Below are 17,736 nucleotides of genomic sequence, written 5' to 3' on the forward strand. Positions count from 1 at the left end.
TTCACAAGGATTTTATAAATTTTAAAATTGATTGGGGGCACTTCGTCAAGCTACGCGCTGGAAAATGTGTTGATTTTGAATTTATAGCCTTGATATCTTTGATGAAATCAATGCTGCTATTCCCCTGATTACAGTGTAAGGGAATTATTTGTAAATCGAATTTGGGATGAAAATCAACAAGACAGACTTAGCAGGCCTACAAATTTCTGAATTATATAAAGTGAAAAACAATCAATCCCGATTCACTGCACTCAGCGAATCAATCAAATAAAACTAAAAAGAAAGGAGCAAGAAAGAATAAAGAAATAGTGAAAAGAGAAAGAAAGAGAGAGAAAGAAAATGAACGAAAAAGAAAGAAAGAAATGAAAAAAGAAATGAAAAAAGGAAGGGAGAAAGAAAAGAGGAAAGAAAGGAAGTAAAAATGAGAAAAGAGAAAAAAAAAAGAAAATTCAGCCACACGGAGACTCGAACCCACAAAAATAGTTCATACTAGATTCCCAGTCCAACGCTCTATCCACTCAGCCATATATCAGCTTACGCAATTGACTGTTCTCAAAGCGGATGATAACTATAATTGGATGCAATAATTTACATGATTACAATCGCGTCCGCATTATGGCTCTTAGAATAAACACGCATGTCGGCGCTGAAATTTTGAACGAACTGATGGAGGAAAACCTCGTTTTTTTGCAAATCTAGCTTCAATTTGGAGTGAAAATCAAATGGAATAGCAATTGGCAGAATGTTGAGAAATAATGTAGGTATTCAGATGTCTAAATTAACGTCTCGTAATCAAGATATCGATAATTTCACAAACCAGCTTTTTCTCAAGCAAATTCTCCAAAATTTCCCCCCAAAACGGGGTTTTAAAATTTAATCGGTACTGTATTTGGTTCTTCCCCATGGCAACATTATTTCTTTGATCGATTTGTAATACAATACGAAAAAGAAGAAAACAATCGCTCGGTGTGGATTTATACGGAGCGCACATTTGAAAAAAACCTCATGGAACCCCGGCATGGAACGTGTTTTTGATCTTGTGAACATGGTGGGTAAAAATGCTTTAAACGAAGGATTTTCAAATTTATTCTAATAATTTGTATATAACACACACAAAAATGTTAAGCTACATCCAATGCACCAACATTTCACTCGCTGCGATATTTGATTACTGAGAAAACTCTGTTTTAGAGAACAACTTTATACGTCTTTTATACGTTTTTTATACGTCTCTTTGTGTAACCTTAAGGTCCTGGTTTAGTTCTTTAAGTTCTTTAGGCAAGGAAATGTTTATTTTTAAAACCTTAAGCTTTAAGGAACCATTCAGAAAGAGCCGTAAAAAGCGTTCTACACCGTTAGAACACTGTTTAAAATTTTGCTGTTTAAAAGAATGTTGTTCAAAATCAACAAAAACAAAAAATTGGAGCTTGATTGTTTTAAACAACAACAAATGAAAAGGCAAAATAATCAATTTAAACAGAGTTGTTTAAAAATGCTAATTTACCGCCAAATCGGCATTTTAAACATCGAGTTGTTTAATATTATTTGCATAATCCAAGATGGCCGTTTTGACAAGCATGCATGTGTGGAGAGAAGCGAAGGAATTTTATTGAACTTTATACAGCAAGTGTACAAGTTTTAGGCCTGTATCGCTCTCTATTTATGTAAATGTTTGCTGTGCACAAACTGGAAGCAATTTTGTGATCCACATGTGGTTAAAAAATTGATACTATGCCTGTAAGCTTACTGTGTTGTAAGATACAGTATGCTTGTACAGGTAAGCTTATAGTTAACATCAGCAATATTATGCTCAGTTTTTTTACCACACAGATCACAAAATCACATTCAGTTTTAGCAGCAGCATGTATACATAGAATAGCGAACGATTTCAATGTAAAACGTGTACACATACAAGTAAATTGTATCGCTCTCTATTTATGTAAATGTTTGCTGTGCACAAACTGGAAGCAATTTTGTGATCCACATGTGGTTAAAAAAATTGATACTATGCCTGTAAGCTTACTGTGTTGTAAGATACAGTATGCTTGTACAGGTAAGCTTATAGTTAACATCAGCAATATTATGCTCAGTTTTTTACCACACAGATCACAAAATCACATTCAGTTTTAGCAGCAGCATGTATACATAGAATAGCGAACGATTTCAATGTAAAACGTGTACACATACAAGTAAAATGTTTGATAAAACGTAAACAACATTCAGTGAATAAAAACATATTTTTAAACAACCTTCTTTAAACAACTGTTTACAATTTAAACACTGTTGTTTAATCTAGGCTTACACAACTAAGTTGTTTAATTATACCACTAAACAACAGTTGTTTAAATCTTGGTCAACATTTTAAACAACAAACTGTTTAATAATTAAACAATTTTGAGTTGTTTAATTTTTAAACAACTATTGAGCGATTCACCTGGTAACTTGTGGTTGTTTAAAATTTTAAACAACTTGTTTAATTTTATTTTAACAGTGTAAGAAGAACAGAAAAAAAGGTTCTTTAGCCAAGGAAATGATTTTTTAGAACCAAAAAGGGTTAATACTCCTTTTCACTTTTCTCAACTTTGTCTTTATAGAACAATAGGGTGCAAAAGCAGGTTCTAAGTTGCACCTTTTTTTTTAAATAAGAGTATTCAAGATATAATGCAGCTTTCTAATTCCCTTTCAAAAGCTAAGGTTATGAAAGTTTGAAAAAATGAAAAATGTCTCCTATGGCTTACCGTTATTAGTACAGGTTGAGCTGGTTGTAATGTCGGGTTTCTTGTATATAATATGGTTGGGTGCAGCATCGTTTTCTTGATCTATATGTTCTTCTTTCAATGGTTGAATTACATATTCAGCTGAATCTATTACTATTGTACCATGCTGTGAAAAAGAAAGTATATCTATTTAATATTGTATTTATTTAAAACTTTAATCGTGTTTTAGATATTTACAAGAGAAATTAATTATTACAGGGAACCCTACTTTCGGGGGTACTACACCCCTGGCCAATTTTGTGCCTATTTTTGCATTTTTCTCGAAAATGATAGCGCATTGGTTACAGATAAGATATGTATATTATAGGGGCAAAGACTACAACTACTGCACTGAAAATTCAACAACTCAAGGCAAGTAGTTATTGATTTATTGATCAAATATTGGTTTTCCCTCATTTTTGACTGTAACTCCACAACTGTTATCTGTGCTGAAATAAAATTTCCAGTGCAGTAGTTGTAGTCCTTGCCCCTATAATATACATATCTTACTTGTCACCAATGCGCTATAATTTTTGAGAAAAATGCAAAAATAGGCACAAAATTGGGAAATGTGGTACCCCTTTTAACATCAATTATAAATAAACAGGGGCGTAGCCAGGGAGTAATCCCCCAGAAAATTTCAGGGATAAAATGGGGACGGCAAGGAGTAACGTGTCATTAAAATGACAAAAAAAATGGGACAAAAAATAAAAATGGGGATGAAAATTTGGTCCCCCACTAAAATCTTGGTTACGCAACTGTAATTAAGTATCCGGGGGTATCGCCGCCTCGTCCTGCAGATACCAAGCCACGCGTTCTGCACTTTACTTGCACTTTTTGAATTAACGATGGTTCTGGTTATAGGGATTATTTTAGATTTCATTCAAGTACCAAAATCCAGCAAGAATGCATATAACGCTTAACTATTCAGCATTTTAATATATCATGGCACATTTCATTGTGTGCGTTAGGAATAATGATTGATGTTCTTTAATTTGAAGAAAAAAAACTATGAAAAACTCTGGTTATAAGTTGTTCATACAGCATAAAAAAGTTACTCACGGTGACTTGCTAAGGCAAATTACTACATGAGCCTAATATGGATTTCAGTGGTGTATTTAATAAAATAATAACATAAGCTCCCTTTTGTCATGGAGAATGTAATTTGCTTTACAAAATTTGATGTCTTCTAACAAAAAGGGATAAAGAATGAAAAAGAGTAAAAAGAAAAACAAAACAAAAAAGAAAGAATAAAAGAAAGAAAAGGCACAAAATAAATAAAGAAAGAAAGAATTAGAAAGAAAGAATTGGAAAGAAAGAAAGAATTAGAAAGAAAGAAAGAAAGAAAGAAAGAAAGAAAGAAAGAAAGAAAGAAAGAAAGAAAGAAAGAAAGAAAGAAAGAAAGAAAGAAAGTAGTAAGGAAAGCCGGGAAGGAAAGAAAGGAAAGAAAGAAAGGAGGAAAGAAAAAAGAAGAAAAAAAAAAAAAAAAAAAAGAAATGAAAGAGAAAGTAAGAAAGAAAGAAAGAAAAAGAAAGAAAGAAAGAATTAGAAAGAAAGAAAGGAAGAAGGAAAGCCGGGAAGGAAAGAAAGAAAGGAGGAAAGAAAATAAGAAAAAAGAAAGAAAGAAAAAAGAAAGAAAGAAAAATGAAAGAGAAACTAAGAAAAAAAGAAAAATGAAAGAGAAAGAAAGAAAGAAAGAATTAGAAATAAAGAAAGAAAGAAGGAAAGCCGGGAAGGAAAGAAAGAAAGGAGGAAAGAAAAGAAGAAAAAAGAAAGAAAGAAAGAAAGAAAAAAAAAGAAAGAAAGAAAAAAAAGAAAGAAAGAACAATAAAAGAGAAAGGAACAAAATGAAAGAGAAAGAAAGAAAGAAACTAAAAAAAAATGTTTGAGAAATGTTCAAAATGAAATTTTACTTTGTAAAACTACTACTAGTATTCAATGAAAGGATTTTACTTACCAATCCATTACATGTGCTAAGTAAAACTTTGGAGTTTTTGTGATTTTGTGATACTCCAGTAAAATAACAATGTCTCTCAGGTGAGGATATTCTTGGCACTCCTGAAGCGCCTATCCTATGAACTAGAGTTCCAGCATTGAATAGATTTTTGTTTGCTGTAGCACTAAATCAAAATTTTCTTCAAATGCTTCTAATGAATATTTTAGCGTTGTGGAGTCTGTCGACCGCCTCTGCCTTAAGTGATTGCTATTTAATAATCTATATTCTGGAACTGAAAAAGAAAAAGAACGATATTAATGTTTTGGTTTAATATTGTTTGGATATTCTTTTTCTACAAAATAACAAAATTATAATACAATTTCAGGACGAAATGTAATGAACTTTTATCGCAGAAATCTATTGAAGATAACAATTGATGTTCATTAATTCTGACATTTCAAAATGAGTATAGACATTAATGATATAATGCACTTTTTGCTACACAAAACAGGGAGAGACGCGCACTTTTCCCATAAAAAAAACCTTGTGAGGGTTCTCCAGTAAGAGAATTTCATAAATTTTGTTGAGGATACAGTAGGCGTGTTTCTATTGGGACCGTTTACCGGTAAAAAGACGGTAAAGGGATTATTTCTGCTCAATATAAACTGACCTTCCCGCTATTTACCGGTAAACAGGGGCGAGTTTTTACCGGTAACGTTTTCCTTCTTGAGGAAGGAAAATAGCGGGGACGCTTACCGGTAAACGTCAATAGAAACTCACTCCGTTCCGATTGAATGCGCATACAGGGAAGAAAACGGAAGTTGAGTCGCGAAATTGACCTCTGCGTCATCAATGAGCTATATAACTTGTTTATGTACCATGATCGGGACCATATGATTATGCCATTCCGTTCGCAAAAATTCTTAGGCCTAATCACATACAAATATTTGACTCACTTGCTATAAATAAAGTAAATATTCATAATGCATTATCCCTGCATTATACATATTATGCTAAATATTCAACATGAGTTATGATTTATGACCCTAGTAAAAGCCATGAAATAAAACAACAACAACATCAGCGGATGAATCCAGATGTGCATGCGAAAAAAAAATAGAAATCAACTCGGATCCGCGGCGGCGGTGTGTGCTTCAGAGGAGTGGAAATATTTCATGATTTTAATATTGTGTTGTTGATGTTAAATTACTATTCGCTAAAAAGAATTAACTGAAATTAAACTGTGAAAGATTAAAGGAGTATTTCGTGATCCTAGCATCCTCTTTTTATGACATTTTTCAGTACATATCCACGAAAAAAGCATATTCCCAAAATTTCAGTTGATTCCGATATTGCGTTTGCGAGTTATGCATGATTATGTATATTACACTGCTCCATAGACAATACGTTGTAATTTCGTTCTGGTGCACCAGAACGAAATTCAAATTTCACGATATCTTTGCTAAACGAATTAATCTGCAAGAAATATTTTGTACATAAACATAATGTAGCCAGAGGTTTCCAGTGGTATAAAAATCTTAACTTTTTTTGAGAAAAGTGGGGGGATGAGGCTGTGGATCACGAAATGCCCCTTTAAATTCTAAGACCTATTTTTTTTGCGCGCAACAATACTGAGTACTCACGTCGATATCACTGAGGGGGATTTCCCAATGGCGTAATTGATGTACGAGAACGAATGAAAACGCTAATAAAAAAACATTATTCTTCAGTCTTCTTTTCTCATGTTTGCTACCTTATTTTTAGCCAAACAATTAAGAAAATACTACAATATTAAAATCCACAATGCTTTGCGATTGACCCGGGGATTGACCCCAGTGCACGACCTTTCGCCGGCAAACTTTAAAGGTGTGTCAATTGACGCTGTTCATCGAGTGTTTACCGGTAAACAACGTGCAATGGAAACTGACCGTTATCCGTTATCCGCCTTTCGCCGCTATTTGACGGCGAACAGTTTTACCGGTAAAATGCAGGGGACTCAATAGAAACACGCTAAGTGTTTATTTTATTACATGTTTCATGTTGTACAAACGTATATCCACGGGATAGTGCATGAGAATTATTGATTTTCTGTACACACTAGAAGTGCATTATAACGGGGTCATCATGTCACCGTATTGAGGACGCGCAGCACCATATAATTGATCAAAGTTCGTGGAAACACGTCAATAAACTCCGTATCGGAAGGGCGTGGTCGGCTTTAACTCTAAAAGGGCCGAGCACTGGAATCTTACAATGTTTTGGAAGCAATTCCACAATCTTGAGTTCGTTACATTAGAAAGACTTACACGTACAAGGCACGATACTTCTTTTAGTGTATACAAAACACACAGGATTACTCATGTTGTGTAAATAAAAAGAATAATAGTCAGTCACACATAATTCATGAGAAAATATTGACCCTGTAACATGTTTGAGGTCTTTTTTTCTATATTATTTGATTTATAGTCACACTGACTCACTCAAAAATTTGCAGGGGCACTTGACCGTTGAAACTTGATTGTGAATGCGAATATGAAGGCACTCAACTTATCATAATTATGTTTGTAGGCTATCATTGAAAATACTTGCTGACATGCGACATGTATTAGGGAGCGGCAGGTTCACTTTGCATACTGGCATACGGCATATTTCTAGAGTTTCTTATTGGTGAGTTAATAAACTCCTGTATTAGCATGCGGCGACCAGTATTAGAGTGAACATGTTTCTGGGTGGTTTTTTTTTCAGTTTTGGTTTGTTTATTGTTGGTGTTTTTGAATGACCTAAAATACACTCATTAATCTTTTACCTAAGAAACAAAACGCAAGTCCAAATACCCCGCCATCCATGACCCCACTCCCACACACACCCCCACCCACATGCATATGACCACCCCGGATGACCACAACCATTTTGACATCAACAGGTGATACCACACCACGCCGAACTCAAAGTAGCTTATAACTCGCCACTACGTAACTACTCTATAGAAATATGCAGTATAAATTATGCAAGTATGCAAAACGAACTTGCCGCTCATGGGGGCCAGTGGCGTAGCCATGGGTGCAGGAGGAAGCTTCCCCTCTGTGAGAAGTATTGCTCCCTCTTGATGTCTTGATGTCGACATTTAAGATTGAGGTATTGTTTGGTACTTTTAAGCCCATTTTACCATTTTCGTCATTGAAGTTTGCCCCCACCCGCCCCCACTTGAAATTTGCCTTGCCCTCCACCGCTACCCCACCCCGTCCAAGTCCTGGCTATGCTACTGATGGCGGCAAGTTGTCAGGGGCAAATTGTCAAGCAGAGCAACTAACTCAACCTGGGTCAACGGACAGGTCTTCCATGTTACCGTTAATACATGTATGGAACGCTAAACGCAAAAAGGTAACACCTAGCAAAGAAACATGGCGACCAAAATCAGAATGTGTGAGAAATAAATTGCCTAATAATAAAAGTTATACCATGCTTATCATACGATCATCTCCTTGACTGTAAAAAAAAGTCGACATTTCAATTGTGTGCGACACATAAGAAACGCTCCGTTGCAGAAAGAGGCTGACTTTACACAGAAGCTCAAAAATCTATTTCAATTCAAATGGATTGTAAGAAACCATTGAAGACATTCCGAAGCGTAATAGATTATTTTGAAAATAGAATGAATAGCCACATTATTGTATTACAATAGGCGAAAAATCTTTTCAGTGATTAGGTGGCCTCGATTTATAGGGTCGTCGGAACTATCTTCTTAACCTCAATTTTTTTTGCTGGGTTTGGTCATGTTTCGTCCAGTTTTTCAGATCATGGCAGCATGACAATCATGATTCATAAAACTTTCAACCCAAATTGAATTCTAGACTATAGTCCTGACCCGAAAATCACATTTCAAACCATGAAACGCCGACGAGGATGCAAGCCATTTGGGAAATGCGCCATGATTCATGTTGGTAAATTATGTGACTTACATTAGCCGAATAGTCTTTTCCGGGGAAATATTCACGACGAATATACCCAAAATGGCAACTTTGGCCCAAACTTTGGCAAGTCAACATAATTAATATGCATCCACTTCTGATGGTTAGTCCACAAAATTCTTACTTTAAACATGTCAAAGACGAAAAACTCGATCTAATAAATTTGGTTATCAATAATCAATTGACACAATATGCCGATAAATAATTAAACAGATGAACTGACTATTGATTGTCTCGACACCAAGCTCTCTTCTTCAGATTTCTTAAAGGCCCAAATTGGAAAATCTCATTTCCCAGGAAAAGATCAGACAGCAAGCCAGACTATGGCAATTTCACCTTGGTTTCTATAGGTTATTTCACCTTGAAGGCATTGATACCAGTCTTGCAAATAGGGTTAACTTCCCCAGGGCCATCCAATGTACCATGCAACTGGTCCATATCTGTTGTTCCTTTCGTGGCCGTCAACATTTTATTTTTATTATATATAACGATTATCGTATATCATTATCACTAATTATTATGTTGTAGGCCTAATGTTGTAATGTTGTAATTATTATGTTGTAATGTAACATTTGCCTATTTTTATCCAATTTTACTCATTGAAATTATTATCTATGCTGTTGACAGCTTAGAAGAATCCGTGTAGGTTTGTATTGTCTTATTCTTTTGACTTTCTCGAAAAATATCTTATTGCCAAAAGAACAGGTAAAATCACATTTTCTTGATTTAAGGTGGTACTACACCCCCCTGATTTTTTTGACTAATTTTGCACTTTTCTCAAAACCTAACTACACACTGGTAACCAAAGTTCTATAAAATTATATTATAGGGGCAAGGAATCCAATTACTTCACTGAAATTTCAGTGATTCAAGACAAGTGGTTCATTATATATGTTAAGAAATGAGGTACATTCTAGCGGTACCTCTTTTCTTATCATAAATAACGTACTGCTTTTCTTGAGTCACTGAAATTCCAGTGTAGTAACTTGATTCCATGCCATAACTTTTGTTACCAGTGTGTTTAATATTATTTTTTTGAGCAAAATGCAAAAATAGTCACACATTTTATCAGGGGGTGTAGTACAACCTTAATGCAATAAAAAATGACCAAAAATATATATATTCCTGATCCTATTAGCATTTTTAAACCCGATAAATCATGAATAGAGCCTCTTGTTGTAATGTAAGCGTTCATTGTCACGGCTATTATTAGGTATATCACCTCAAAAATAATCGCAGCAGAAACGCGTTATTTAATGTTCCTACATTATTAGGCTTTATTAAAGCATCAAAAATAAAAAAACAGAATTGAAATCGGTCAATGCATTGTGATGTAATGTCAATTTAAAGATGCTCGTAGATGGAATGAAATCCTGCCACAAATGGCTGTAATGACAAAATTGGCACATTTCGAGATTTTGAAGGTTTATTTGGACGCTTGCTTGGAAAAACAGCGTTAATTTAAATAGCACATGTTAAATGCCTATCTTTCCTGACTTCGTTACAGAAAACAAAATTAAAAATCCATCATTGAATAATTATAATAAATTAATCAAATATACTATTTTAGCCATTTCGGCCAATCTGCAGACAAATTAAATCTCAAAAAATGACTAAGTTCAGCTTATTAATATGCAAAATTGATGCCAATAGAAAACCGTACATGATATAAAGGTGCGGTTTTTTTTGCAAACATATGTATACAAAGTTCTTTCAATTGATGACAAAAAATACACAAAAAGTAATTAATTATGCAAATTAGGTAATTACAGCTAATTATGTATTTATGATATTATTATGCAAATTAGGCATGAGTAATTTTGTTGTTTTTTTTCAATATTTAATGAACGTCTGTTCATTCATCATAAATCTTTAAGTATGATCCTGTTATGAGGTTGAATAAATGAACTGCAGTTAATTATTTAAAAACAATACAAAAAAATTAAAAGTTTGACATTTTGACGGTGTCTGGAATATAATTTTCATTTTTACTGTAAACATGGTATGTGTCACCATTACTCAAAGCCAAGTCCGAAAAGTAAAAATTTAAATTCACTTGCAATGAGACTTTAAATTAACATTTTGTCATCTGGATTAACATGGGAGGATAATCGGTAAAATGAACAGCAATTTTACTGAACCGCGTATACAAAAATAGTATGGCCTTGGACACACACAATGGCTTAGAGCTATTGTGGTTTGGAAAATTACTCCCTAAAAAACACATTGATTAATGTTTTGCTTCAACTGGTTTTAGGGAAGTGTTTCATTTGTTGTCGACGGAATTAATTTACATGCTAAGAAAGATTAGTATTTCAGCTAAATGGTGGTAGTTCCTTTACTTCAGTAGGCCTATATTTACTGATTTATGAGCGATCTTCAAAAATCCATAAAAACAGGCAGTAGTTCTTAAACAAAACAATTTTTAATTTGGGGGACCTGATGGTAGCCTCGGAAGGCTTCACACACCATATATTAAAAATTCAAACAATTTGGATAAATGAAGCATATGAAGAAATTCATTTATCGACATGGATGTTTTCTAAAATTGGCCAAATTTGAAGCGCGCCCTTTTCAATTCACTGTTATGCTTGCATGCACAGTGTAGCAGAATTATTGTGCAGCCACTGTGACATACCTACTATTATGTAGGCCTACAGTACAACCATTTGCAACGATTTGGCTTGATATATTTATGATCGTGATCGCAACAACTTGAACAAATCTATATACTGCATGCATGCACAAGTGACATCCTGGTTCCGGAAAGCGCACTTTATAACCGACCGTGTGAACGCGATTATTCAATGCAACACGTTACCGGGCGGTCTTGTATAAATTATAAACATCCTTTTGAGAGTGAAGTGTTTACCTATGTAAAATGTTTAATAGGGCTTATTTTACTGATGCATAAGTTCGAATTGTGCATACGATCGTGGAGCTACACTTTTCATCTTCATATTAAAATAAATATAGTACTGCATCGAGTTACGTGTTGATTTTGACACGCTTTACCCGTTCTGCTTTTTTTCTGGGTTCTATTTCGTACAATCTCCACTGTAACTATTAAAAAAGGAGCTATTCAAGTAATAGATCATGGTATTTTCACGTAAGATCCTTTATAGGCCTATATACATTGCGAATCTGTTCGATTAGCGATAAGCATTATAATTCACTATACTTGCACGGTTCCGCCATCATGCACTATGTGCAAGGAGAGCCTCGAACTGATGATCACATGAAAGGAATACCGTAAAAACTCGATAGTTAGCATATGTGCTTACTATCGAGTGCTTTTAAAACATGTAAACATGAAGAGCCCCATCCACAAAAGTGTAAAGGGTTTTGAGCAAATCATCAATAGTTATATACGAACAAGTAAACCTGCAAATGTGTGTCTCAATCCCATTATAGCTCAGTTGGTAAAGCGCCGGACTTTTGTACAATTTCATGTTTTCAAAAGCGCTCGATAGTAAGCACATATGGTAACTATCGAGTTTTTACGGTAATTACATATCGTTAATCATCTGTTTAATACTACAGATATTTTTTCTTCCAAAATTTCCACTCACCTCCACTGTTACGACCAAAATAATATTGCAACTCTTGTGATGATAAGCTTGATAAATCCTGAAAAAGAAAAGAACAAGAAAACTAAATTATTCAAGAGAAAATTGCTCGTAGATAACCTATTTGACCTCGAAAAATCCAATTTTTAAACGTAACATTTTTGAGATTTCAACCAATTGTGATTAAGGTGAAAAGGCAACTAGGCCTATTATACTTATTTCTTTTCACTAGAAAAGATCTCGGACAAACAAATGGCATGGTTACTAAATTTGTCGTAAACCAGGTATTGTTGGCATGCTTTTACCAGAGATATGAAACAACCACAGAGGTCCGAGTGACATACAAATATATTTGCCTATAGACATAAAACCGACCTTCAGAATTCATACATCCTATAATAAGAAACTCGCTACTAAATATTCAACTTAGGCCTACATTGAATTCTAGACTAGTAGGACCTAATACCTCTAAAACGGTGACTTGTAAAATAATTTAAAACATTAGTTTCGAAATGTATAGGTCTATATATTCCTCACTTGCAAATACTGCTACCCAGTTTACGCTTAAAATCGCAAGTTACAGGGCCGTATATACAGCACTGTTTTGGAATAAGTCTTATTTCATAAAAAGTTAGGTTTTGTGCCTGCAATTGGGGTCATTGTGTTAAGCAGGCCAATACGCATGCCACAGGGGGGTATACGGATTTTGAAGAAGCGCACCTTTTTCCAAGGAGAGATTTTGTGAAAAGCGGACCTTCTCAAAATTTGAACCTCTTGACCAAAACAGCATAAAAACCTGATTTTTTTTGATCGCCACGCTCGCAAATTCAGATATTTTTGAACTTTTTGAATATTTTTGTACATTGAGGGGGGGGGGGGGTCCGGCCCATTACGTACGTGTCGAAGAGAAAGCAAGCCATTTGGAAAAATGATACTCCTCCCATATCAAGAAAACGAGTAGTTGCACACGGGTATTATTATAGCCTTCTGGAAATTACTCTTTTTATCTATACTATTTCCATGAACGCATTCTTTTTTTAAATAATCACAGAAGCTCAAACGCCACACATGACAGTTTCTTTCTTATTCTCTACTTTGACATCCATATAACTGTAAAAATAGAAAAAGGATTTAAGATCATTAAGATTGGTTGACTGCAGCCGCTTAAAATGGGATTTGAATTCCTGAAAATGAGGAATGTATGGCCACCAGAATAGAATAGCGTCCCGTTGTATTCATCCAGATTGTAAAGCTGACACAATCATAAATTCACTTCTTTTAAAACCTTTTGAGCCAAGCAATGGAGCTTAATGGAGTTATAGTGACTTTCTAGTATTTCTAGACAATGACTACGGTACACTGGAAAACTGGTTGCTTGTGTGTACAATAGAACCCTCATAGAAATGGTTCTTTATGAACCAATGGTTCTTTCTGGCCTTCCCATGACCATTTTCAGACCGGGTTTTCAGATCTAAAATGGTTCTTTCTATAGCACCCTAAGTTCCACATACATGATAGCTCAAGAACCATTTTTAGATTCTACATCAGTGAGTAATCTGAAAGGGAATTTCTATATTATGTGCAATTTGCATATGCAAAAGGAGGCGTCCAATGAGGGGACGTTATATTCTTAAGAAGCTTTGAGGCATAAATTAAATATATTGCTAACAATTTGCAAAGCTCGACAAACTCAATTAGTAAATTTAAACAAGCCGTGAATTAGATCCGTCATAATGTCCAATCCGTAACGACAACAATGGACAAAAGAACAGTCTTCCAAAGACAACTGTAAGGCGTATTTGAAATCCATGCCGCATGAGAAAACATAACTTGCATTGTATATTCCGCTCTTAATGTACTTGTGTAAAGTTTTTAAAAGGCACTTCGTTTGATGTAAGGTATAAAACTATGATGTATAGGTTTAGAAATGTGTATTTTCGAACGCCATTATTATGCAGCGTACTTCACATGTATAGGGTAAAATGGTCAATTTATCAATTGTTAAGTTTGAAGATACTCCGAGTAAGATAAAGAAATACACTTCAATAAGATTTCGATGAATATTTACTGTCTTGTTATGCAGAAAGATTGTTTATTATTGGGGTAATTTATGAGCTAAAGTCCGTGAAAGAAAATTTGACAATTGAAGTAATTTTCGTCCTAACAGTACTGTATTGTCTAAGTTCTTAGTTCAATTTACAACCATTCATTCTGTATAAGAACACTGTGTGTGTCTTATGAATCCAAAAGGAAGTAGCAAAATGCCATTTGAATTCAATGGAACACACGGATCTGCACATGTTGTCATGGACGCGAACATTCCAGAAAAATCCAGCACTCATTATTTTAGATTAAAAAAATATTATCCTGTTTTGCCAAATGAAACATACATGAATCTTAACCCTTTAGTTCTGACTGGCAATAAAAGTCAAATTTGAATAGTTTTGAAATTTTAGGTGAAACGGCCCAAAACCACGCAAATTTGCATGATCATTTTCTAACAATTTTAGTCACGAAATTCAAAGACTTGGCACAAGTCTAAGCATTCAAATTTTGTAGTATAGGCTCTAAGTTTGGTAATAAATTTAATATTTTATGTTATTTTTGATAATTGGTTTATAAAAGATATATAAAAAGAATATTTTCCAAATATAAGAATGCATTACCTGAAATTATAGTACAAATCTTTGGGCTTGATTGTCGCAGCATGTACTAAAACACTCTAAAAGCACATCTTTTTGTCCAAATATTACAATTTGACTTTTATTGCCAGTTAGAACTAACTGAAGGATTTAGCTATGTTTCATTTGTGGCAAAACAGCTATTTTTTTAATCCCAAAAAATTAGTGCTGTATTTTTCAGAAATGGGGAGCAGGCCCTAATGATTAGGCCAATACGTACAGTGTGTACATTGTAAGGGGGCATCACTATCCCATAATTATACACTGTTGTTGAAAATTTTATACAACCGCTGTTTACCAGGTGCATCGATCAACCTTGTTTAAAAATTCAACAACTTGTTTAAAAATTCAACAACTTGTTTAAAAATTCAACAACTTGTTTAAAAATTCAACAACTTGTTTAAAAATTCAACAACTTGTTTAAAAATTCAACAACTTGTTTAAAAATTCAACAACTTGTTTAAAAATTCAACAACTTGTTTAAAAATTCAACAACTTGTTTAAAAATTCAACAACTTGTTTAAAAATTCAACAACTTGTTTAAAAATTCAACAACGTGTTTAAAAATTCAACAACTTGTTTAAAAATCCAAACAAATGTTACTTGAACTTTTAAACAAGTTGTTTAATTTTACTTATAAACAAGGCCGAGCGATGCATCCGGTATAAACAGCGGTTGTTTAAAATCTTGACCACGGATGACCTAACAAACGCAAACCTGAGCTTCCTTGGCCAAAGTTACACCCATCCGCAAAGTTTGAGCTCCATTATATGAGCAATTTGAATTTTTTACGTTTTTTGACCTATGACCTCTTAACAGTAGGTCTGACAAAAAGGTCACCGTGGAAACTTTTGTTTGTTAGTCCAAGGTAAACCCACTCACCCACCCACCAAGTTTGAGCTCCATAGAGGCAATTTGAAATTTCTACCTTTTTTGACCTATGACCTCTTAACCGTAGGTCGGTCTGACGCAAAGGTCACCGTGGAAACTTTTATTTGTTAGTCCAAGGTCAACACACCCACCAAGTTTGAGCTCCATAGGAGCAATTAAGACTTCAATTGGACTTTACCCGGTCCTTGACCTTTGACCTTTAAAATATAAACTCGTTCTTCCTCATATCAAGCTGCACCCACCCACCAAGTTTGAGGAACGTGCGACCCATAGTCTCCGAGAAAAGATGCGGACAGACATACAGACAGATTCCGGTGAATTAGTAAGAGAATTATAGTAAGAACTTAGAAGATATGCGTATGATGAACATCTGTGTAATTATTATGGTAGTTTTAATCGCAGCTTATCATATAATAGGGCGCTACAGAGAAAACTGTTCTCATGCAAATTTCGATCATATTTTAAAACTTGTGCATGCCATCTTCCGTGGTTCCACATGAAAAATGTCCATTACAAAATGGTATATAGTCTATCAGACACAAGGCACCACCCAAAATAAGTGATCTGAGTTAAATATTATCAGGCAAAAAGGATATCTTATTAAATTTCGAAATTGGGAATATTGCATACAGTATGGAGGCTGAAGTAATGATATTATTAACCAAGTTGATGTTCCAAATATGAAGAGCGGGATAAAACCAACATCAAGAATTTTGCTAGTACGTCGTTTAATAATTACGATTCAAATATTAGTCGAACGCGTATTTAAGCGATGTCATAACACTGTACATGGCGTGCGGGAAGGTTATAACACATCAGCAGAAGGATCGACCTCATCACGACCGACAGAGTGGCACGCATTGGGGACATACGCGCTGCTATTAAGTCTAACAAGCCACGAGTACAGCCGTCAGGCACATCATGTCTGTACATTCTTAGAAAAAGTTCAAAGTAGAACCTAAAAAGGTTCTAAGCTGTCCTGTATGTAGATCTGCAAAAGCCAGAAAGAACCAATGGGTTCTCGCAATAATCCTATATAATAGCTGTCGTGTATGTAGAACCTATAATAGAACCCAGCCAGGGACTAAAATACACCCTACTCTTTTCGAAACTGACGGACGCGATACACGTATGAGATATGGCTCTCTGTATATCTGACGGCTTTACGTCCCATTTCTTGAGCTTTTTTTTGGCCGAGTGTTAAAGTATCATGATCAAAAAATTCGATTAGAAAAGCACATAGTCCACGAGAATGCTCAATAATCCGACGCCTTTGGCCTACCCCAGCGACACGATTCGATTGCACCCCGTCATTGAATCTGACAGCTCAAAACCTAAAAGAAATATTTATTGAACATCGTTATTTTAAGATCAAGATCGACGTGTATATCGTGGCAATAAGCTGCAAAGCCTGCAATGGAGTTTAGTGTGCACATAACGTGAATCTTTGTATGTTTGCTTCCGAAGAAAATGTAGTTTGCATTTTAAGGCATAAAGCTTGAAGTACTTCCAAAGCATCAACAATAAAAGGTTTGAATCGATTAAAAGGAACGGTCCTGTTGACTTATGAAACCAGACTTGTATTGGGTTTGTGTGTTATTAAGATTTTATCCAAACGATGACCAGTCTAATAGGCTAATAGCTGCCTTGGAATATACTTTTACTTCTTTGCTGCGTACATGTAGAAATATTATTAAAATAAGATTTTCCCTTTAAAGACGAAAACTCGAATGGCTGCCTTATGAGTTTTTTTTAAGAGCTTAATTGAATTTAAAAGAGCAGTAAATGTTGTCCTTGGATAGAATGTTACGATATAATATAATATATAAAAAAAGAGTAAAATACAGAACTTCAAAATCGTCCCTGATTCTTTTTGGCCTTATACCATGCTTACCATGCTTACATGTAGGATTATAATGTGGAAGTCTGGGTTAT

The 17,736-nt window shown here is 34.6% G+C and overlaps 1 protein-coding gene across 1 annotated transcript in view; it reads right to left on the minus strand.

The window, feature by feature from the left end:
- The window catches only part of LOC140138358 (uncharacterized), a 118,748-nt gene that overhangs the window by 92,536 nt on the left and 8,476 nt on the right, over window positions 1-17,736 (minus strand). The window contains 4 exon segments of the mRNA XM_072160261.1: window positions 2,739-2,883; window positions 4,714-4,868; window positions 4,871-4,984; window positions 12,233-12,290. Of these exon segments, the coding sequence (XP_072016362.1) occupies window positions 2,739-2,883; window positions 4,714-4,868; window positions 4,871-4,984; window positions 12,233-12,290 (472 nt within the window).

Source organism: Amphiura filiformis, chromosome 17 (genome assembly GCF_039555335.1).
Source record: "Amphiura filiformis chromosome 17, Afil_fr2py, whole genome shotgun sequence".
Taxonomy (NCBI): domain Eukaryota; kingdom Metazoa; phylum Echinodermata; class Ophiuroidea; order Amphilepidida; family Amphiuridae; genus Amphiura; species Amphiura filiformis.